At 53.3% G+C, this 22421-nt stretch overlaps 3 protein-coding genes across 3 annotated transcripts; 1 reads left to right on the top strand and 2 right to left on the bottom strand.

The window, feature by feature from the left end:
- The first annotated feature begins 16 nt into the window (after positions 1 to 16).
- PDZD11 (PDZ domain containing 11) lies at positions 17 to 2620 on the top strand. The gene is made up of 6 exons (XM_032196203.1): positions 17 to 139; positions 244 to 327; positions 485 to 541; positions 733 to 831; positions 1002 to 1062; positions 1529 to 2620. The coding sequence occupies exons 1-6, from the start codon at positions 53 to 55 to the stop codon at positions 1561 to 1563; spliced, it is 423 nt and encodes a 140-aa protein (XP_032052094.1). The 5' UTR covers positions 17 to 52; the 3' UTR covers positions 1564 to 2620.
- A 977-nt stretch (positions 2621 to 3597) lies between these two features.
- LOC116494570 (START domain-containing protein 10-like) lies at positions 3598 to 5257 on the bottom strand. The gene is made up of 6 exons (XM_032196498.1): positions 5114 to 5257; positions 4878 to 5025; positions 4551 to 4654; positions 4220 to 4337; positions 3965 to 4017; positions 3598 to 3819 (listed from the first exon to the last, which is right to left on the bottom strand). The coding sequence occupies exons 1-6, from the start codon at positions 5255 to 5257 to the stop codon at positions 3598 to 3600; spliced, it is 789 nt and encodes a 262-aa protein (XP_032052389.1).
- Positions 5258 to 5391: 134 nt separating this feature from the next.
- On the bottom strand, positions 5392 to 22153 carry RAB41 (RAB41, member RAS oncogene family). Its single transcript, XM_032196105.1, has 8 exons — positions 22015 to 22153; positions 20990 to 21048; positions 19268 to 19321; positions 13714 to 13819; positions 13355 to 13466; positions 10131 to 10224; positions 8234 to 8300; positions 5392 to 7705 (listed from the first exon to the last, which is right to left on the bottom strand). The coding sequence occupies exons 1-8, from the start codon at positions 22091 to 22093 to the stop codon at positions 7641 to 7643; spliced, it is 636 nt and encodes a 211-aa protein (XP_032051996.1). The 5' UTR covers positions 22094 to 22153; the 3' UTR covers positions 5392 to 7640.
- Between the last annotated feature and the right edge of the window lie 268 nt (positions 22154 to 22421).

A 22421-nucleotide genomic window follows, 5' to 3' on the forward strand; every position in this document is an offset into this window, starting at 1 on the left:
CAAGGGGAGGGAGATGAGGGGAAGGGAGGAGAGGAGAGCAGAGAGAGGCGCCATGGAGGCCCGGCTGCCCTACGACGACTTCCCGGTGGTGTTCCTGCCGCCCTACGAGAGCCCCCCAGCATGGGTGCCGCCGCACGAGGTGGGGGGGGACGCGGGGATGGAGGCAGCGAGGGGCTGAGAGCAGCAGGAGGCTGCTGCTGCCTCACCCCTCTCCTCTTCTCTCTCCTTTTCTCCCCCTCACAGCGGCTCTACCACCCCGACTACAACAACGAGCTCACGCAGTTCCTGCCCCGCACCGTCGTCCTCAAGAAGCCGCCCGGGGCGCAGGTAGGACCCCCCCCCAGGACCCCCTCATCCTCCTCAAATCCCCTCCCCTGGAGCTGAAGGGGAGAGGGGTGAGGGGGGCAAGGAGCTCCCTGCCCGTGGCTGGGAGTCTCCCTGCCTGTTGCTGTGTGCTATGGGTGGTGTGTGCCTTGTCTTGCAGCTGGGCTTCAATATCCGTGGAGGGAAGGCCTCGCAGCTGGGCATCTTCATCTCCAAGGTGTGTCCCATGGGTGCTGTGGGGACTGGCACAGGTCATGTCTGTGTCCCCCAGCCCCTTCCCCTCGTGAATGTGTTGCATGGGCACGGTGAAGGGTCCCGGGGCCAGGCAGCCTCTCCCGTGTGGGAAGGGAGCTGTGGTGCTGAGCGAGCACGCAGCCGGAGCTGCTGCCTCTGCCCTGCCCTTCGCAGGTGATCCCCGACTCGGACGCGCACCGAGCTGGGCTGCAGGAAGGGGACCAGGTGCTGTCCGTGAACGACGTGGATTTCCAGGACATCGAGCACAGCAAGGTGAGCACGCCTGCGCCTCAGCGTGCTCTCGTTGACCCAGCAGGATGAGGGGAAGCGGTGCACACCCCAACATCTCTCTGCCTCTCAGCCGACAGCACCACGTAACTGATGCGCTGCTCTTTCCTATCCTCAGCCCTCCCTGGTCACTGATCAGCTCTTTCCGTTTTCAGGCTGTGGAGATCCTGAAGACAGCCCGTGAAATCACCATGCGAGTGCGTTACTTCCCCTACAGTAAGTGCCTGCCAGCCCCGAGTCTGCTCACCTTGCGGCATTTCTCCCTGGGAAGCAGACCACCATGCATCCTGGCCCGTCTGCCTGATCTCTGTCTCGAAGGATTTTTAAATATTGTCAAAATGAGAAAAAAAAAAACAAGTTTTTAACTCTTGGTTGCTGAGCACATAATGCCCACAGATACCGAGGGGAAGGAGGGAGGAAAGTCAAGGGAAGCCAGACAAGGATTCTTCATAAAATGGAAACTGATCCTTAAATGAAAGTGAAGGAAATTAAGGTGCAAGGGAAGGGAGGACTTCAAAGCAAACTTTTTTTCTACGTGTCCTAAAATAACTTGAAACAATGGCTGGGATGGAAATGTGCTATTTTAAAACCAGCTCATCTTAGCTAACTCCCCCTCACTGTTGACAGTCACCATCGACAAACACTTCTGCCCTTTCAGCCTTGCCTTCTCTCTCTCTTGCAGATTACCAGAGACAGAAGGAAAGAACTGTTCACTAGTAGGCAGCTGTCTGCTGGGTCCTCTCCAGAGCGGCTGTACTGCAAGAAAAACTCTCCACTCCCTTTCCTCAACATCTGAGATGCCGTGTCAAATTTCAGCTGTCACTGGAGGCACAACTGCGCGGGCCTCGGCTCTGCTTCCTGCTCGGAGGACACCGCAGAGCCTGTTTAGCTGGAAGATGGATGAGGCTTCAGTCTGTACTCCTTCAGCTGGGTGGGGAAACAAGCTGATGGTGCTGCTGTGGAAGTGGGTACCAGCGGACAGCTTGTCCAGCACGATCTGTGCTTCTCTTCTTGTAGGATGTAACTGAAAGGAGTGCTCAGCAGGTTCTGGATCCAGCTTTTGTTGCTAGGATGTAAGGCTGGGTCTGAGAGTGCTGGAGCAGAGCATGGCCTTAGTCCTCCAAGAGATCAGCCTGTTCCCTTCTCTGGTGACATGAAATCCTTTCCCTCTCCACTGTCCTACCTCTGCTCTACACTCCTGGGTTTGCTTGGGACATAAATGGGAGTGAAATCCAGGCAAACTCAATGCACATCTCTAGCTGCACTCGTCTTCAAGGCGTGCGTGTACCGTGTCACTGCTTAACGACCCCTGTGGGACAGGACCAGGACACTTGGAGCACGTTCCTAAGCTGCAGTGACACACAGCCAGCTTCCCTCACACATGGTGCTTGTGTTAAGGGTTTCACTTGCTGGACTTGCTTTCTTCTCTTGGCACAGCCCTGTCCCTTCCAGGTGCTCCCATCAGAACTCCCTACTACTCGGAGATAAATTTCTCCCTTTTTCCTCGGCCATCTCCTCTCCTGCTGGGACAATTCCCCCTCCTGCTGCTGAAGGGGTGGGGTGGCAGCTGTCCTGCTGAGAAAGGGGAGGAAGCCTGCTGGGCCCTGTGCTGGGAGGGCACAGCTGAAAACTTCGGGGTTATCAGCAAAGCTGGGTGCAGGTTGGGGTAGTATCACCTTGTAAATGGTATCGGGACAGCCCTCGCTCTGGCCTTCTCCGCGGTGTTTTCCACTTACCTGTAATAACTGAAATAATAAAACTAGTACAGCAGCCAGGCTTGCCTCATTCCTACTCAGGAGGTCTCAGGAGGATTCGTTGCCACCCTCAGCACTGCCCCGAGGAAATGCCCGGCTCGGCTGAGACAAAGGTTGGCTCCAGTTGGCCTTGCAGCCTGCAGGAGGAAGCTGTGGGACCTGTGCCAGGTGCAACTCACTCACCGGGGTGTTTCTGCACCGGCTGCGATGGAAGTCGGCCTGTGATTACTCTGCAGTGGCGTTATGGCACTGGCAGGAGGAGGAAGGGCTGCAACGTGGGGTTTTGGCTGTGGTGGCACCAAAGCGCCTCAGTTGAGGCAGGAGCAGCAACCCTAAAGCAGCTCCAGCTCTGCCTTAACTCAAACACGGGGGGATAAAGTTGGGCCAGTAGAATTAGATATGCTAGGGAAAAAAATATGTAAGAAAAATAAAACCAACAGTTTTTCTGCCAGGGAAAGCAGCAGCCAGGAGCACCCCCAGCAACAGCCTGAGAAGGTCAACCGAGAGATCTTCCACGAGCCCTGTCTGTCTCCTGGCTCACGCCAGCTTTGCAGCACCCACACGTCTCTCGGGGAGGAGGAAGGTCAGGCCGGCAGCGCTGGGGCCTCGCCGGGGAGAGCTGCAGGCAGCCTGGCCCTGCCCAGCGGCAGCACCACGACATGGCCCCGACTGGAAGGAGCAGATTCTTCTCCAGGACCATCCAGGGTTTAAGTAGCTTTAATTAATTGACAGAGCAGTGGCAGAGGCCACGAGCAGCCTCGCTCTGTCAATGAGTAACTCCCCAGCCATTAAATCAGCCCAGCAGAGGTACAGCACCCGGCTCGACCTCTTGGAGCAGCAGTGCCAGCCCCAGGACAGGCTGTGTCCCAAGACCAGGCGGGTGCAGCCCGCTCGTGGCAGAAAAGGCCACAAACATGAGGATTTTTGCGTAAAATCTCCCTGTCCGCCCCCCACACCTCATTGTAACCCACTAGACTGAGCAGCACCACGAGCAGCATCAGTTCTCCTCGCCGCCGTGCTCGCCGCTCTCGTCCTTCGCCTCGGCCAGGCCGCTCTCGTCGATGTCGTCCAGCGAGGCAGCGTGCTGCAGCGCCAGCGCCGACAGCGCCAGCTCGGGAAGCTCGTTCTGCTCGGGGTACAGCCAGGGCTTCACGTTCAGGCCGTGCTGCTGCTTCCAGGCAGGGTACTGCACGCAGGCCTTGTGCAGTCTCTTCAACATCTGCTCAGAAACGGGGAAGCACAGGGGGGACAACGGTGGAAGCTGAGAGCTTGGCACTTTTCCCACCTAGCCCCCACCCCACAGCTCCGTGCTCCAGCCAGGCACTGGGCACACGCCCCTGGAAATTTGGAAGCGCTCCGCTCACCTGCGGCACCAGGTACTGCGAAACTTTATTCACGACCCACTTGGGCAGCGACCCTGATGGATTTGGGGGAGGAAAAACAGAAGTTAGTGTGCCAGGGAAGGGCCGTGCTCCTCCCAGCGTCAGCACCAACACACGCCAGGGGGGCTGGAGCAGAGGAGGGCCACGTTACGTGGCTGCCCCCTGAATTCCAGGCAGGATTTCAGGAATTCGGAGCAGGATTGGTGTCAGCACCCCGAGGCCAGCAGCAGCGGTTACCTTTCGGATCCACCTGTGCCAGGTAGGTGAGCCTGCAGCTGCTGGGGCCGGTGGGGTGCACCAGGTACCCCATGAGGAGCGCGACCGCCCTGACCAGGTCCTTGCGCGGAGGGTATTTCTGTGTGGGCACAGGAGGCCGTCAGGCGCCATCCTCCACCCTCCCGGCCCTCTCCCTCTATTTTGGCACTGAATACACCGAGCAATGAGGCTGGAGGAGCTGCCTCGGGCTGAGGACTCGGCCAGGAATTTGTCCCTACCTGCGAGGGGCTCTGGGGGTCCCGGTTTATCCTATGTGGGATCTCAGGGCCAGCCCGGCCCCCCCAGCACTCACCGGGTGCTTGACCGAGAAGCTGATGATGGTGTGACAGCCATCCTCGACCTGCCAGGCCCGCAGTGTCACCACGTCCCTGTTCTTTAAGGGCTTTGGGCATCGCCCTAGACAAGGGGGGGAAGAAAAAGGAAGCTGCTTCCCGTGCCCCAGCAGCATGCGGGGCTCACAGCCACTGCAGGGGCTTCTGCCCTGCCCGAGCACCCTCCGGAGCTGGTGTCCCTGTGCCCGTCACCAGCGCAGCTCTCATGGCAGTGACCCTGAGCCATGCCCCAAACGGAAGCAGGACGGGCCCCGTGAGAGGCTCCAGCAGCGGAGGGCCCCACTCACAGGCGTAGTAGCTCACGTTGGCGTTGGCGGCCACCCGGGCGATGTCGTGGCTGGCGATGACGTTGGTGTCCCACTGGCGGCGGTACTCGCCGTCCTGCAGCACGTCGTACACCGTCCCCGCCGCCACCTCGGGGATGTCGATGCGGCACTGCGGGGAGCACCCAGAGCTCAGGGGCCGGGCTCTGCCCACCCACCCACCCACCCACCCCGCTGCCACTGCCGCCCGCGGCGCCCACCTTCAGCTGGTGCACGGTGCAGCCCGGTGGCGGTGGCTCCAGGCAGACGGCCAGGCCGCTGCAGTCCCGTTGCCAGTCGCCGTCCTGGCAGCGCTGCTGGAAGGCGTGGAAGGCATCGGCGTCGGGCACCAGCACCCGCTCCATGCGGGGCACCCGCTCCTTGTGCCGGGACGGAGCTCGGAGCCCCGGCCTCCACCCTCCTCCGGGCTGGCCCCCGCTGCGCCCGCCCCCAGCGGCCGCCCCGAGCCCCGGCTGGCTCGGGAAGCAGGAGAGAGGAGGCGTTGGTGAAATAACTTTATTTAGTGTGATACACGGCTGTGGTCAGACAGTCCATACTCAGAGTAATAGTCACACTTACTTGGCTAACAGCTAGGAGACAGCAGGGCCGGACACACACTCAATATAATACACATCCATAGAGAAGACAGCGGGAAGTGAACTATTTTATTTCACTAGTTACCCCCCCCCCGTTACTTACGGTCCCTCCCCTCCCTCCCCCCAGGTCCGTGACTCAGAACAATACGAGAGCAGGGGCCGCGCACGCCTGCCCGTGAGAAAGAAGGGGAGAGCAAAACCTGTTCTACGGCAGACAGACACACCGACAAACATCAGCAATTCCCACACGACAGGAGTTATGTACAGAGAGGGGGCCGAGCTCCCCGCCGGGGCACCAAGGACCCGGCTGGGACGGCGGGTAAGGAGGGGAGAGGGGGGGACACTCCAGAGTGAAATGGGAAGCCACATCCCAGCTTCCTCCTGCAGCCGGCTCATGTGGAGGGGAAGGGACGCAGCTGGGAGGCACCTGCAGCTCCTCCAGCTCCCGGGCCAAGGCTGCCCCTTCCCCTCCATCCCCAGCCCGCAGGTTTCAAAGTGCACACGCTGTGTCAGTGACCGACCAGGCATCGTGCTGGGGGAGTGTCACCAACCCGCCAAACACCGCGAGGGGGTCGTGCCCTGAGCACCCAGTGCCTCCTGCTCCTGCCCACCAGCAGCCCCGACACAGGCCGGCTGAGAAAAGGGACAGGGAATGGCTTACAGCCGTCTGGCTGCTTCGTTCTCCTCTCTGTCAACAGACAAACCTCCTGACTTCTGGAGCAGACGGAAGGGGGGGATAAAAAACAAACGCACAAACCCACAAGAAAGGTTTCTGAAGAGCTCTACTAACATTGTTGGAAACCAGGGGTAGAGAGCTGGGGGAAGAGCGAGGTATTTTCCAACCCTGGAGGTCCAGAAGCGACACCAAAACGCACTTCAGCAGCGTACATTCCTCTAGCCGTGCCTGGTAACAAGTCCCTGCTACCACTGGTCTGTTTTGGCAATGTCACAGCTTACCATGATTCCCAAAGTGACGTGTCTAGTAGCCCCTACCCCCCCTGTAAGTCTACTACAAAAGCAGAAGCAGCTGTGTGTGATTTCATCAAGCAGCAACCTAGGTACAGAAGCAGAAAAGCTATCACTGGCCTTCACTTTGCTGGGGCTCTCCCAGCGTCCGAGAAGCAACTCTGAGGTTGTGTGAGTGTGAACAGGACGGAGAGGAGGAAAGGAACCTGAAAGGCATCCGTGACACCCGGGGCAGGTGTTGCTCCTGCAGCGATGGACCCCACAGAGCTGCTTCCTTCGCTGTTGGCAGCCAGGAGCCCACAAACCACCCTGAGGATCTCTCCCCACCCGGCCTCGTGCTGCGAAGCCTCTGCACCCGCTTCCTCCCCCACATCTGACAGCCAGCACTCACCAAGCACCAGCAGCCTCCAGACGGGAAGGTATTCCCACTGAAGGGAGCGCCCTGCGGGGTGGCTCTGCTACGCAAACGGGAGCAACAAGGTCGAAGCTATCAGTCTGGGGGCTGCCGGGGCTCTGTGTCACGAGGGGCTGAGCGTAGGGCAAAACTCAGAAGTCGTGAGCAAGAGTTAGCCAAGATCATCCACAGAAAGGAGAAACCGAGGAGCTAGCGCTGCGTGCGCCCTGCGGGAAGCAAAAGCCTAGAACCGGGTAACCTGTGCTGTCCAGAGAGGCAAGGCCAAGTCAGCCGGACTGGTTTAGAAGGAGCAGCCTTGAAACAGAGGAAGTGGGGATGCAGGACAGACGTGGCTGGAGTGGGCAGGGAGCTAGTTAAGATGCAAGGCAGTGAAGGAAGGTGGACAACCCACCCCCAAGCTTTATTCTTGTTTTCCCTAACTCGGTGGCTTTTCCACGGCATTCACAAGATACATCTGAGCAGACAGGCTCGAGGTGGAGGAGGGAGGGAGAGGAAGAGAGAGAGAAAGAGAGAGTGTAAAGGGCACCACAGTGCCAAAGTGCACCAACATAAAAAATAACCCAAAATAAAAGACAGGACACTCATTCTGCACTCAAGGCTCATACCATGCAGTAAGAGGGGCGGCCGGGGCTGCTCCCCACCAGTAAACAGGGAGTTCGCTCGCTTAGTAGGTTGGTTTTCAGCCCACAGGAGGGTTGCCTAGGCAATGAGCAGTGATGTTCTTCCGTGAGACTGGCCGGTCGGGGAACGTGCTGCTTCAGAGCGGGCCTGTTAGCAGGAGCAGCCGCTCTCCGTGACTGGCTGCTCAGGAGGTTTCTCTAGTTTGATGTCGATCACTGAAAGGGGACGGGTTAAGGAAATCACCCGTCTCGAGGGAAATAAAATAAAAGCCAAGAGCTAGACAACAGAGAACTCCAGCAGTATCTGAAAATGCTGCCAGCTGCCCTGGAGCTGAGCAGAACACATCCTGGCTGCACAGGGTTAGGCGCAACACCAGGGGACTGGGTATGTCAAACCCATTTAGAGCACAGAGCCCAGCTGGACCTGTCTGCACACACAACAGCCCTGTGCAAAGAAAGGAAAATATTACAGTATTTTAAATCCGTGTGAGCTTTACTCCAAGTTTAAGTGGAGTGCTCACGCTTCTAATATTTATGTACATTTATACAGAAACCACAAGCAGGGGCCACAATTGATGGGCACAGGTAAACACCACACCACATGGTTTCAGCCATGTGTCTGCAAAACCCCAGCAAAAGCCAACCCTACAATGTGCAAAAATAAGCCCGTAAGCCCAATCTGACCAAAGGTAACTGCCAAACCCTGTGACAGCAGGAGATCTGCCGTTGAGAAAACAAGGATACTGTCTTCTTTGCTCTTCTCTGGTGTGCTGTCCATCCCGGGTAAGGCAGCAGCCACACGACGGAAAAGCTGAAAAATAGCAATAGGTAAGCGAAAAGCTTGTCAGAAAGAAATGCATGTTAGAACAAAACGTTGCTCTGCAGCAGATCTGAGAATTGAACAAATATGTTTTTCCACAAGAAACCCAACAGGCTTGGTTAAACAAATGAAGTTATGCACTGCCTGCAGAGCAGGTGGTTTATGTTTCTCTGTTCCTAACTGAGGTGAACATGGAGTTCTTCTTCAACAGAAACAGTTCTTCTAGGGGTGCACGGAAGAACTCCCTCCTGCACTCGGTAAGCAAGTCAGAGGCTACAATTTCCCATTTCCAGACTCAGCTGCTTTTGCACACAGCAACGTCACAGTGCTGTACCTGGGACTGCTGACAAACCTTTGGTCTGTTGGGAGGTTGCTCAAGAAGTCTATGGAATAAGTAAGGTTTTACAGCTGACCTTTCAGTTCAGTCCTGCTGTGAGCTGGCTCAAGTGAGCTACACATAAGCTACTACGGATATGCTAGAGCTGGGAATGACTAGCGTATCCCCAGAAAAACAGAAAATGGTTTTGCATAATTTTTTCTAGTCAGTGCTTAGAGCTCCTCCTGCTGACATTAACGAAGCAGCAAACCATACAGACACCATGAGGCGGGTGGTGAAAAATGCTGCAAAGATCTTTTATTTAAAGAACCAGAGGAATCATCTGATGGTGATGATTTTTCCCTCACAGTAGCTTGGTGAGGGCTTTTCATCCACATCTCCAAATTGCATTACTTGGAAAATCAAGCCACTGAGGCACGAACAAGCTGCTGCCATCAGTACCTGCCCTTAACAATCTTAGCCCCAGAAATTCTCACTGCAAACACCCACTAAGCAAATAAAGCAACAGTAAATTAGAACCAAAAAGATTAAAGTGGATTATATCCAGAACAGCTCAAAGAAACAAAACCAAAGTCTCCTAATCCCACTGTCCGGTTCTCCCAGCCAACTGGTATGCAGCAAACTAGGAAGTGCGTATCCCAGCCAGGAGCTTCCTGACACCAACCATGCTGGTGCTTTCTGACGATACCCAGGCCTCACAGCTGCCTTATCCTTCAAGTTTTGCCGTGTTTCAGAGCAATTTCTGAACCAGGGGTGAACGGCCTCACGAGTTTACAGCAAGAAGCATTGTGCACAAATCAAAAGACAAGAAATTTTCTTTAAACGTATAAAAAATGTGGCCTTACTGTTATTTTTTTTTAATGTAAGGGTAGTTGAAGACTGCAACAGGTTGCCTGGAGAGATGGAGTCACCATCTGCTGAGATATTCCAGACCCAAGTGGAGGCAGTTCTGGGCAGCCTGCTCTAGCTGACTCCACTAGGAGCGTGAGGGCTGGCCTAGATGATCTCCAGAGACCCCTTCCAACCTCAATCCTTCCATGGTTTCTCTCTGCAGCTTGCCAACAGAGCCGGGAACCTCCACTCTAGTGCATCAGCACATGCTATTACCCTGCCTGATGTCAACAGCAATTTTAGACAACAGTGCATTACCGGTTAACAAAAGCAAAGGAAACACAGAATTGTGTCTGACAGGCAGCACTAGGCAGTGACATTCCTGCTGCTCAGCACACGCTGCTTTTAGATTCTCCTTCCTTTCAAGGCGAGTTAAGCTTCCTTTGCTTTAACAGGGGATTGTTGAGACAACAGGAAGGAAGCTTCCACTAGGAAAAGCAGCAGCACTGACTGCTGGGCAAGAAGCGTTTCGGGGCCTGGCAATAAAGAATACAGGCATCTGGGGGAATACGAGCCCTAAGCAGCATTAATCCTCCCACAGAGCAGACAGCAAAGCACACATTTCCTGTCTATAAAACAGAACATTGCTCTACCTGTTTCACATTGTATCCAGTCTTTGCACTCGTCTCGATAAACATCACATTCAGCTCTTTGGCTCTCTGTTCACCTTCTTCCGTAGTGATTTGCCTGGATAAAGGTGCAAACAGAAGCAGAAAGACAAAAAGGAAAATCAGACAGGAGGAATTAGAGATATGTGACTGAAATGCTGGCAGTGGAGGGCCTCTTCACCACCCCTTACAACAGAGCACAGCCCACAGATGGAGACCTCGGGACCTCTGAGTCTTTAGGACCCCTGGGTTCTCCAGCTAAGACAGAAACAACCTCAGGAAAGTTACTCAGGGAACACCTGGACTCAGGACCGTTAATAAAGGACGTTCAGCACAGGATGAAGTTTGTGTGGTACACCCGAGGCTCATTCACAGCATCCTGAAGGGAAAGCAGAATCCCCAGCAGCTGCACCTGCTGCAGTTTCCCAAAAGTCACCAGAAGGGAACTCTACGAGATTACAGAACGACATCAGAAAGGCTCCAGCAGCAAGTGCAACGGCAAGAGCTGTGCTGCTGCGTGTGAGCCAGCACCTGGAAATGCTCTGACCAACACCCTGTACATACCTGGTGGACATTACATCCTGCTTTAGCACTGGTTTCAATACACATCATAGTCAGTTCTTGGGCTTTGCTCTCACCCTCCTCTACAGAAACCTGTCTACAGCAACGAGAACAAATCACAGGAAAGAAAAACCAAACCGAACCAAAAAACGACAGTTCAAAAATGGTAAGAAACAAAAACTGCAGGGAAAAAACAAAAACCAAACAGCTACCAACTGAAGCAACATTAGTAGGAGAGAAAAACTGAACAGGCTGCACCAAATGAAAGCAGCCCTATTCTGAATTCAGCTTTCTGGCACCAGAACTTCACTTGCATCATCACTTGGTTGTTACCACAGGGTGAATGGTTTCCAATTTGCTCTTTTTTGTTTTTCTCCAAAGATGTGCTGAGGCTCAAGCTGATCCTGTGGCTTTGTCCAGCTTTAAGAGGCCCAGCATTTCAGCCCGCCACAGATCTAACTTTCTCTCTGGTCAAGGCAAAGTGGTTTCTTTTAACAATAGCTGAATACACGCCCTAATTCCACACTCATGCCTAGACCAGGACGACTGACACTTACATCAAACTCCTAAAATAGGAATTTTTAGTGCTACACGAAGCCCAGCTGTTACTATTTTTCACACACGTTTCTGGTATTTTTATCTGTATGGCAGCGCTGGGCCAGCTGTCCTGTGCACACACTCTACCTCTGAACCACCTGGAAATACATCAAGGCAGAAATTACCCCACTGGGTTTTCCTGTTCCAAAAGAAAATGGGGAGTGATGTAAAGCAGCGTCGTGGTTTAACCCAGCCAGCAGCTAAACACCACGCAGCCGTGCGCTCACCCTCTCTGGGGTGGGGGAGAGAAAAGGGAAAGTAAAGCCCATGAGGTGAGATAGAGACAGTTTGTTAAGACAGGAAAATAATAATAACAAAAATAATAACAACAGCAATGATGATAATAGTACTGCTACGAATTTGTGTACCAACATGTGCACCTTGTGCACCTGGCCAACACACAGAGCTGTCTCAAGGACAACATCCCAGACTTTGTTCAGTTGCTTTTGTGAGCTGACTTAAGAGCCCAGACTGCTCTGAGTTCTTGCTGCCTGGGTCTCCTAATCCAAATTGGCTCCATACATTTATCGTATTTCTGATGCTCTGAGGCACCGGGCTTCCCCCAACATTTCTGGCACGCAAGGCACAGGTCACTTAGAACAACCTCCACTGGAACTGGGAAAAGCAAAATACACATCAAGGCTGAGGTGGTCTGTGTGGTGCACACAGGACAGGTTTCACCACGTGTCATCAGCGCAGAGCCTGCACAGCACTCAGCAGAAGCTTCCCGTTATCTTTTTCCCCACTGACTCAAACCACCTGTCAGTTTTAGTACTGTCTGTGCTCTTCCTGCTTTGCAAACTAAAAACTGAGAGCATGACTTGCGCAGAGACAAAGGGCAAAAAGCATCTCCCAACACCATGTTGTGCAGCCAGGGATGCTGCCCGTGGTCTCACACAGGCATTTGCAAAACACCAAAAACCCAATGAAAAAAACAAATCCAAAATACATTCTGAAGCAGTATTTACACACCAGGAGTGAGTGAAGCAAGGTTTAGAATTAGAAATGTGACAGCATCCAAAATGAAACAACCAGACGCCTGTTAGGCCCATCATGCCAAGGAGAGCGAACAAGCAGGCAACTGAGAGATTAGTGCAGGATTTTTTTGAAGAGAACAGCTTTTTAAGGTGTTATCTTTTGAACAGAAGTGTCTCATGACCGGGCAAAGAATAAGGTTTTGATTTTAAGAGACTCCACTTTGCTATGAGATCCGTGTATTTCCCAGCTGTGCTTTCTGACATGTTCTCTTTTGTACCAGGTAAAAATTCCTCATCACTTCAACGCTTCGTATATCCCCCGATACACAAACCACACCTTTAGGAACAGCTGGGGTGTGTGAAACCCTTTAAAGTATTGGGACTGCGAGCAGTTGTGTGGCTTACACCGACTGCCCTTTGCCAACTGCCAGTGAAGCTGACCGCTGAAATGAGAAATCTTCCTTATCTACAGTATTACTTATGGCTGCATCAAGAAGGAAAATCTCTGAAAACATTAATCAAGTTTTGTTAATTCAGCAATCAAGAAATGATTCTGAAATAGAAAAGCCGAAGTGCAGACCTGCAGCCCTGTAAGAATCTATTGCATTGGCTCTGTTAGCTGAAGCAGCACTCCAGGATTGGTTTTAAAAGCAGAATGCTTTACAACATGTCCTAAAACACAGAATCCATGTGATTTTAAGAGTCTAATTAACTTTATGTCTCTCGGGAAAGTCTGCTTTTGCTGATCTAGTTTCCTCTCACACCTCCAACATCACAGTTGGTGTCACATTACGGCACGCAATTTATGTTCAGAGATCAACCTTTTAGACTGATAATGGGAATATTTCATGCTGCATCTTGTAACATGAAGAAACTTCACTACAATCTTACAGCTGCACACACAGGAAGGGTCACATTCACACGACCAGGGAAAAAAAGGTAAATTCCCTTGGTTTTGCAAGGCATCTTTTTGATCCGAGCTAAGTTTTATCTCCGCATGCAAAGAAAAAGCAGCTGGTCAGCTCCTTGCTTTTCCTGGTGAGGGCAGTGAGGCCGCCAGCTCCCCCCCATTACCTCTTGTCGGCCAGGTCAGTTTTGTTCCCCACCAACATGATGATGACATCGCTGCCCCTCTCTGTCCGAACGTCATCGATCCACTTGGAGGTCTGCTGGAAAGAGTTCAAGTCTGCGGGGAGGAAACAGAGGGGAAAGCTAAGGACAAAGCCTGTTTTAAGCGAGGGAGAACATTTATGAAACTAACTACACCTGCATGCGGGTGCTCTCGAGGTGTCCCCGCACCACATACAAACGACCCACAAATCGTTTTCTGCCTGGGCAGAAAACCCAATCGACTTTTTGCAGAACCTGTGGAGGTCACATACTCCTGCTGACATGCGGTACTTCAAATAAGGAGACAGCGAAGCAGCACTCACTTGTAATGTCATACACTACCACAGCAATAGTGGAGTCGCGGATGTAGCTGGGAATGAGACTGCGGAACCGCTCCTGGCCTGCTGTGTCCCAGAGCTGCAGCCGAACCTGCTGGTACCAGGCCAGGGAGAGCAGAGAGAGAGCGCAGGAGAGAAAAGAAAGGAGGAAACTGTCCTTTAGAGAAAAGGCCATTGCTACAGTTAACTGCATGCAGCTCAGGCTGACCTTGCAACCCAACTCCGAATATGCAAACAGCACACAACTTGGCTCTTCTGCTTTTGTTTGTAGGCAACGTGCTTTCACCACCTCCTTTACCTGCCTAGAGGTTCTCCCACTCCCTCAGCCGTGGCACTGAGGAGCTGAAGGCTGTGACCCACACCTCCAGCCGCTGCTGCCAGTGGTAGCAGGCACGCAACGCAGAGCTGATCTTCCCAGGCTACCCAGGATTATTTACGGGGTACGTACGGGGTCTCCACGGAACCCCCAGCCCCCCATGACATCAAATCTGACACTGAAGCTTTTTGGGCAGCTCCTGCATGGCAGACACGCAGCTCCCCCAGCCCTGACACCAAGCAGCACAACAGCACCGAGTGGCCAGAAGATGGTGGTGTCCGTGGCAGTGCCATTTCCATGCAGGGTTAAGGCAGTTGCTACCTTCAGGTCCCGCAGAAGCAATGCTGCAGTGCAGGCATCACACAGGACACGGGGCTCTCCCTTCCTGACAGGGGCAAGGTTACGAATCAAGTACCAAATGCTCTGATAGTTTCACCTCCAGAGCCACAGCTACACCCAGACTGAGCTGCTGGTTATTTCACTCATGCCTGGTTATTTCTCCTCTTTCACCCTTCTCATCTTCTAACCTCTGGGAGCAGCCGGTGCACATACGGGACAGCAATAACCATCACTGCGCCCACGTGGTGCTGCGCCCTGCCTACTTGAAGCACCAGCAGCTAAAAAACACCCAACTAGCCCACTGAATGCCCAACAAAAGCTTTCAGCAGTTGGCAGCGATGCAATTTCCTCAGGAGCTTTTACCCCACGGAGCTGGCTGTGTGAGCAGCGCCACACTGCCAGAAATCCAGCAGAAAGCAGCCACGAGTTTCACAGGTGGGCAGGTGCTGCTTCCATACTGGTCCCTTACTGGTTCCCTGCTGCATTTCATGGCTTGGTTAGGTGTTCAGGGGTAGGAAGGAGCCTGCAGGGCACTGGCTACAAGGGAGCAGAAGCTTCAGAAGGACCAGCGAGTAGTTTGCTTCTAAGAGAAATTTGAATAGATGCTGGGCAGAGCACGTGTCTGCAAAACGTCTTGCTACAAGCAGATTGCAAACACTGCCCTGGGACTTCAGGAAGGTGAGGGCTTACCGTTGAAGCAATTAGCTCCTGGGTCTGAAGGCAGCACTGATTGCAGGAGCAAAGTCAGGGCTCTGCCCTACCCCTGGAAACTCAGGGTGAGGACCTGCAAGCACTGGGCCAGTTTTACAGCAGTGCTGGCAGAACGGATTGATGCTAACGCCTGCTTCAGGCTCTTGCCTTCAGATTTCGCAGTGAGGATCCCTGTGGAGACCCCAGGACATCACTGCTACACCAGAAAATTTACCCTGGTGGTGATTTAAATGCTCCAACCCCCAGTCTCACCATCAAAAAGGCAGCTAGAGGAAGTACCACAGACTGGTGAGGAACTGGCCCTGGCAATCCTCTTGTAGTCAAAGAAAAATTACGTGAGGGAAGTCCTGCAAGTACCACGCGGGCTCCCCTGAAGGGAACCAAGGAATTACCTGCAATATTCCTGGGGTCTGTCATTTCTAGAAGTTCGCGTGTGCCCATTTTGGAGGAAAACCCATAAATAACCCTCTCACACATGACAGTGTGCACGAACACACTGCTGGTCTGGAAGGAGCAGAGTCCCCAGCCAAGCCTTAACGGAGTCTCCCTAAGGAACGAGGTCACTGCGTGGCTGAGCGGCCCCAGCTGCAGCGTGGGGTTTCCACCACTGATCATCCCACAGGCCACTCGCACCTTGGGATGCCCAAAAATTAACAACAACTAAACATTTTTTTTTTTTATTTTTCTTTTTTCCCAGCCCACCAGACGCTAGCCAGCAGTTTCTCTCTAGTTAGAGCATTTTGGCAGGTACCTGAGTATGCCACGTAGGACTGTCCCTGTTGTGCCCTACCATGACCAGCGCTGAGTTAGAGGACTATTTGAGGTTCTAAAATGCAGTTATGTTAAATAAAATGCACATGCACAGCTCTTCAGAGAGGAAGGAAACTGTTTTCCTAATCCCGCCGGCCACCATTATCGTGCCCTCGAAGCACGAGCCTGGTCCCTCGCTGACACAAGCAAACTAAAAGCCTCTTAGTGGCTGAGATCGGAACAAAAAGCAGTAACAAGAAAAAATGAAATTATCTGAAAAGATCAGACCATTACTGAAGCACAATGAGATCAGCTATCACTTCATTATTTCTGACATGTCTGGAAGCCATTAAGAACAGCCTAGACCATGGCAAAATTTTCCCACCTGCCTGGATAAATAGCATCCTATAGCTGCCACAACAGTGGGGAGGAAAAGCTGCTGACCTTGGCAGCCTGCTGCTCTGTCTCACCCAGATCCCTTCCCAGCACATAAATCATCCCGTGCACATCCCAAAAGATGAGTTTTACATTATTTTGCACCGTGCCACAAATCCTCCTCGAGTCAGGCACTCAAGCTCTAGGACTGGAGCAGCGCCCATGTCATTATTTCGTGCAGTGATTAATCTCACACAGGCTGTTATTATGTTAGGCATTTCTGTTGACGAAGTGAAACAACCCCCTGATCAGAAGGACTTGCTATAACCTCGATTTGGGGCAGAATGGAGCTGGGCCAGAGGTTTGTGGGGCTTTTATTTGTTTTTAAATCTTCAGTTTTTTCTTTCCTTTGTTCACTGGTATGAACCCAGTCTAGCTATGTGTGCTGATACTGTAGCTTAATTGAAAAAGACAGATCAAGCGGAGTCAGAAACCAAGTTATAATGAAGTAATTCTATTCATATCTACTACTTAAATACTGCTGCCAGGAGTTACAGACAATTCCCCTTTAAGGTTGTTTATTCTTTAGAAATGATGGTGGCTGTGTCTCTCTCAAAAGCCCTCTGGTGACTCGGATGAACTGCCAGCTCCATTCTTCAATGAAATGGGAGGCTGGAACCCTCACAAGGCACAGCACAGCTTCCATTTCAATGGGTGTTGCAATTTGCTGCTTTGCCCAATCCGACAGGATTTCATTTGTTTGCCATCTGAGGTTCCTCGTACTACCTCTCTAGTTACCCGGAGCGGAGAGGACTTGGGAGGTTTAAAACTAAAAAGAAAAAGTAAAAAGCTTTCCAAATTCTACTAATCCTCTTTTACTCCGGTTGTTAAAGACACGCAGTCACAACCCCTGCTCGCCCCTCTGCTGCTCCTCTGCCTCCCACAGCCTGAGCTTTGACCAGACCAGAGTTAAACGATTCCCTAGGTTGGGGATGACGAGATGCAGTTAGCAGTGCCTGTGGGGGAGGATGCTCACGTAGCTACAGTGCTGGGGCCTGCCTTAACTCCCTTCACACACCATCACCGCTTCCAACGCATACCAGGCACCCGTGAAAAGCAAGGCCCCTGCAGCCACTCGGGCTCAATACCTACTTGTAACGTCAAAGACAATGACAGCCACAGCAGAGTCACGGATGTAGCTGGGAATGAGGCTGCGGAACCTCTCCTGGCCGGCTGTGTCCCACAGCTGCAGCCTGATCTGGGAAATGGAAAAGTGCAGGGGAGGAGGGAAAGGAAGGAGCAGGAAAATGGAAAACAAAACCGAAACTCAAGTGAAATGAAAAGAAAAAAAGAAAAAAAACTGCAAGGCAAAAACAACGCAACAAAAGGAAAGTTAAAACGGAACAGAAGTGTGAAGAGAGCCACCGAAACCTCCACCTGTGCTCAGCTCAGCCTAACACCTCAGAGAAACCTCCCCCTCCACGAGCCTGGTAATAACTCGCAGGCATGAACACATTCTTCCACTTCATCAGAAACCCAAGATAGCCCGAAAACACCTCCCAGAGGTGTGGGCACTCCTGGTTGTCGGGAGCCCATCACCCAGCCGCCAGTTTGATTACTCTGCTGGAAAGCCCGATGTGAAGTGCTCAAACATGGCAGCGGGTGCGAGCCAGGACAGCAACCACCCTCTGGACTGGCTCATCTCCTGCTGAAACCCACCCATCTGGGAATAAACTGGGAGGGGAGGAAGCGCTCTGCTTCCAAGCATGGTGTAGCTGTAACGTGGAGCTGCCAGCCTGTCAGGAGCAGGGATGGGGCTCCTCACGGCCCCGGTAGCACCACAGCTCCCTGGGCACTAATTACACACCAGAAACACCACACCATGGTCACGCTCTGGGGAAAGCTACTCAGAGAGAGCTCTGGGTGTTACAGACACACAGAACCCGGCTCACATCTCTTTGTTCCTTCTGCTGGCAAGCGCATGCAGCCCAGGCCATCCTGAGAGCTGGGGGATCAGCACAGGTCGAATTTTGGGATCTAGCATTGAGTGTAAAGGCTTATCAAGTGTGTCGAAGCAGCTGCTGCAGTTAGAGGCTTCGCCTTCTTCATCTCATTTGCACTACTGCAAAATCCAACACGAGCCCCAGCTGAGAAACTCTTTCAAAGCCTGAATTTTCCTGGTTTTCCTCCTCCCCTTACCCCCGTTCAGCAGCTCTGTTACTCTGTCGGGCTTTGCGGGCTCTGCAGGCCCCTGTACCTGCACTCCCAAGATCTTCTCCCCCTGCTAACAACGCTGGAGAACGCTATCCAAGCAGTTTCTCTCAAACAAAGGCTGAACAAGGTCTCTTCTAGCAGCAGATCACTGGTAAGGTGGGGCAGAAGCACTCTCGAATCTCACTACACGCAGGGATGAGACTTCTTCAGAAGCAACAGACCCCAAGCAAAGAGGACCTCCACCGCACCACCCGCCCTTCCCTCCTCCCAACGGCTTCCTTCTTCTCAGCCAGATATAAAATTAGCAAAAGGAAAAGGTCTAGCAAAACTTGAGCTAGCAAAAAGACAAGTACTGAAAGACAGGAGAAGGACGTGAGGGGTCTCTTTATGCAAGCTAAATGCAGGATTGCTTTATTAACAGGAAGGCAAAACTGCGTTACAAACGGAGCCTTTCTACCAGGGGGAACTGTGCCACCGCTGCTTATCCTGAGCGACTTCAGGACTCGGAGCCGCCTGGGGCGTGCCCATGCCCATTTCCACTGCCAGCCCCAGAGGCAGAGCTGCAAATTCTGGGAGCAAACCACGCCTCGGGCAGGCAGGTGCAGCAGACAGCTGGCTCCCCCGGGAGAGGGGCACGAGCTCGCCCCCGTTTTGCACGAAGGGATTTGACTTCATTCTGGAGGTTTTCTCTCTTAGTAAGCAGCAGAAATGGGAGACTGGGTCAGGCTCAGCCAAGGCTGCCGGGGGATTTCAGCAGCGCTGAAGGAGCGGGCAGGCAGAGCCGCACGCCCAGCAGCTGCAGTTGCTGTGCTCTCACCCGGCCGCCTCACTCACCGTGCGATCCTCGAGATACATCGTTTTGGACAGGAAATCAATCCCGATGGTTGCCTGAAAAAGAAGAAAAGCATCAGGAACTGCAAGTCGCCTCCCAGCGTCTGCACATCAGATCTTTCCATACGATCTCTAAAAAACGCTCCCCAGCTTGTAATTAAGCTGTTGAAGTCATTTGCATTCAATAGAGGTGATGCAAACAAAGCCATCGAGGCATCTCCACCATCTTCACCTCCCGTTATCCTCCCAACACCTCCGAACCACACCAGAGCCCAATTTTGCCTCTCAGACACTCAGGCATCTTAACTCAGATCCTATCTCTCCCGTCATCTCCCTCTGGCTCACAGCAATCCAGCCTGCTAAGACTTCTCTGATTAGAAATACCCAGAAGCTGGAACAAGTTACATAAATTGTGAGCAATGTGCTGAGACCTAAAAAGTAACAGTGATTCAGGGCTTTCCGATCGAGAGCACGCCTCCTTCGCAGCGACAATCAGAAGCTTCGTTTCCCAGGCAGCTCTTCCTGCCAGCCTCCTTCCATTCATGTTTCCGTCGCTGTACAGCAATTCCCGTGCAGAAACATTTACAGAAACTTACTGAGAATTAAACATTCGCAGGTATTTAAACCAAGCAGGCGTCCCAGCCCACCCCCACCCCCCATTTCAGTATTTTAGGCCATCCCCAGACTCAAACACTGCCCTGATGTGTCCTGGAAGGACTCCACTAGAACGTGAACCACCTGACAGCACAACAGACCTCAACCATCAATTTCTGTCCTTAGCACCCGATTCTAGGTGCCCTGTTCTCTGCAGCCCAGGCACAATTTACAACAACTACGGTGACAAGATAAACCCACTGCAGCGCCCTACAAGAGTCAGGAATAAAAGAACCACGCAGAAAGCACAAGATCCAGCTTCAGTAAGTGCCTTGTCCTCCAGAAAACCACCTTCTCTTTTCACAGCCAGCTTAAAATGACTCCAATCTGAGCCAACAACTCCTCCTGGCCTGCACTAAAACAAAACACCAGTTTTGTCTTCCTTAAAGGTATTTGCTACTCCCTTAAATACCACTAAGTGCTTTTGATGCAACTCGCTCTTCCCCAAATCTTCAGGCCTCCTACACATCCTCAGCTTTTCAGCCTGAAGCCTCTCCATCCCTACCCTACTCCCTCCCTGCCAAAATTCCCCTGGCTTTTTCTATCTATAGCCTTTTAGTTGAAGAAAAAAAAAAAAAAAAAAAAAAAAAAAAGAGAGAGAGAATACACCATGCTGACATCTTGTGGATCCAGCTCTGCGCTCTGGACTCAACTATTCCTGTTGAAATGGAAAAGTCTATAATGATGAAAGAGATCAAAAACCTATCGTAAGCACATTTTTCTCTGATTGTCTCTCTCCATTTCCTGATGCTTCACGTCCATCCTCCCCATTGTCTTCTCTGTTCACTGACCCCACAAACCACCGTTTCTCCCCGTTTTCCTCAAGTTTCTCAAACAGCCAGGCAGGATTTAAACCTCGCTGCTCTTTTGTACACCACACTCCCTGGTAATATACAAGATCTTTGGGCTGAACCACGAGGTCTCATCTACATTTCAAGGCACATTACCACCTCAGAAACGACACCGAGCTGACATCTCCTGCAGAGCTGCCTTTGCCCTAACGGCTCCCCCAGGAGCTCGCTGAGGAGCGGGGAGGAGAGGCACTCATGCAGAAGTGGCCGCACCACGTACCTGGTAAGTATTGTCGAAACTGTCATACATAAACCTGGTGATCAGAGAGGTCTTCCCCACTACAAAAGAAGAGGGAAAAATTACTTCCAAGCAGCAGAGGGAAAAAATAACTGCTGCTGGGGCAGGTGACGTGCCGGGAGCACCGGTCACCAGAACCACGCTGCCGGAGGAAAGCCGTTCCCCGGGCACCGGCTCCTGGCATTTTGTGAATAATTTCCCAGCTGGTGATTTTGCAAAAGAGCACTAGGCCAAATGAACACATGAAAGGGAAAAATGAATGATGATGAAAACTCAGTGCTCAGCTGAGATGTGCTGCGATGCGTGTGACAGTTATCTGCTTGCTCTGAGCCAGCACCAAACCTGCTTTGTTATTCACGTTTTCCCACTTATGTAACCACCAAGCCCAGGGGTTCTGGAGGCAAACAGCAGAACCCAGCACGGGGATGCAACGTGGGCGCTCTTCAGCTGCCTCTGGCTCCACAGAAGGGCAACGTTTACGACTTGGATTTCAGACGTTACAAACTTTATTCGGAACGAGGTTTTTGATACACAGTAAACTTTGACAGCTCGCTTAAAAAGTTTAAATTTACGTATTCAAATACCGCCTAGAGGCAAGGGGCAGAAGGGAGAGGAGCAGGAACCAAGGATCAGACCTCGGGTTCTCTCCCAGGGAGGGGGAGGAGGCCAAGGGAAATACAAAGGGCGCGGGGAGAGGAGAAAAAGGGAATAAATCGCCGGTTGACGGGAGGCTGTCACGCTCGCGCCTCGCTACGGTTGCCAGGGCCCGGACAGCTCCTGGAAACCCCCCGGGGACCTGCAGCCGGCCGGTAACCGGGGGGCGACGGCAGCGGGGCGGGATCGGAACGAGGCCACCCGGAGCCGCGGCCCGCCCGTGGGCCGAGCCAGGCGGCGGGGGGGCGAAGGGGATGCACGACGGGGCCGCCGCAGCCCGGCAGCGCCTCCCCGCCCGGTAACGGCCCGGTAACGGCCCCCCGAGGCCTTGCCCCGCCCGCCGCCTCGCTCACCGCTCTGCTCGCCCAGGAAGACGAGCTTGAATTTCCGCAGCGGGTTCCCGAAGTCGCCGCCGCTGCCGGGGCCGGACATGGCGGCGGGGCTGGGGCTGGGGCTGGGCCTGGGCCGGGAGCGAGGAGGAGCCGGAGCCGCAGCCGCCACCGAGCGCTCGCCGCCACCGCCGCCCCGCCCGCGTCACTTCCGCCGCCGACGCGCTGACGTCACGACGCCGGGCGAGGGGAGGGGGGCGGGCACGGCGGAGAGGGGGGCGTGGTCAGAGCGGAGAGGGCGTGGCCACGATGGGGGGCGGGAGGGCCCAAGATGGCGGCGGGGGGCGTGGCCACTGCGGGGAGGGGGCCGCCATGGCGGGGGGGGGTCCCAAGATGGCGGCTGGGGGGCGTCTCAAGATGGCGGCGGGCGC

The sequence above is a fragment of the Aythya fuligula genome, chromosome 13, assembly GCF_009819795.1.
Source record: "Aythya fuligula isolate bAytFul2 chromosome 13, bAytFul2.pri, whole genome shotgun sequence".
NCBI classification, from domain to species: Eukaryota; Metazoa; Chordata; class Aves; order Anseriformes; family Anatidae; genus Aythya; species Aythya fuligula.

Coding starts and splice junctions, on each gene's coding strand:
- PDZD11 (XM_032196203.1), top strand. CDS start 53: ATGGAGGCCCGGCTGCCCTACGACGACTTCCCGGTGGTGTTCCTGCCG. Junction 140..243: donor CATGGGTGCCGCCGCACGAG/GTGGGGGGGGAC, acceptor TCCCCCTCACAG/CGGCTCTACCACCCCGACTA. Junction 832..1,001: donor AGGACATCGAGCACAGCAAG/GTGAGCACGCCT, acceptor TTCCGTTTTCAG/GCTGTGGAGATCCTGAAGAC.
- LOC116494570 (XM_032196498.1), bottom strand. CDS start 5,257: ATGGAGCGGGTGCTGGTGCCCGACGCCGATGCCTTCCACGCCTTCCAG. Junction 4,338..4,550: donor GCTTCTCGGTCAAGCACCCG/GTGAGTGCTGGG, acceptor GTGCCCACACAG/AAATACCCTCCGCGCAAGGA. Junction 3,820..3,964: donor CGCAGTACCTGGTGCCGCAG/GTGAGCGGAGCG, acceptor GTTTCTGAGCAG/ATGTTGAAGAGACTGCACAA.
- RAB41 (XM_032196105.1), bottom strand. CDS start 22,093: ATGTCCGGCCCCGGCAGCGGCGGCGACTTCGGGAACCCGCTGCGGAAA. Junction 21,049..22,014: donor CTTCCTGGGCGAGCAGAGCG/GTGAGCGAGGCG, acceptor CTTCTTTTGTAG/TGGGGAAGACCTCTCTGATC. Junction 13,820..19,267: donor TGTATCTCGAGGATCGCACG/GTGAGTGAGGCG, acceptor TGGTACCAGCAG/GTTCGGCTGCAGCTCTGGGA.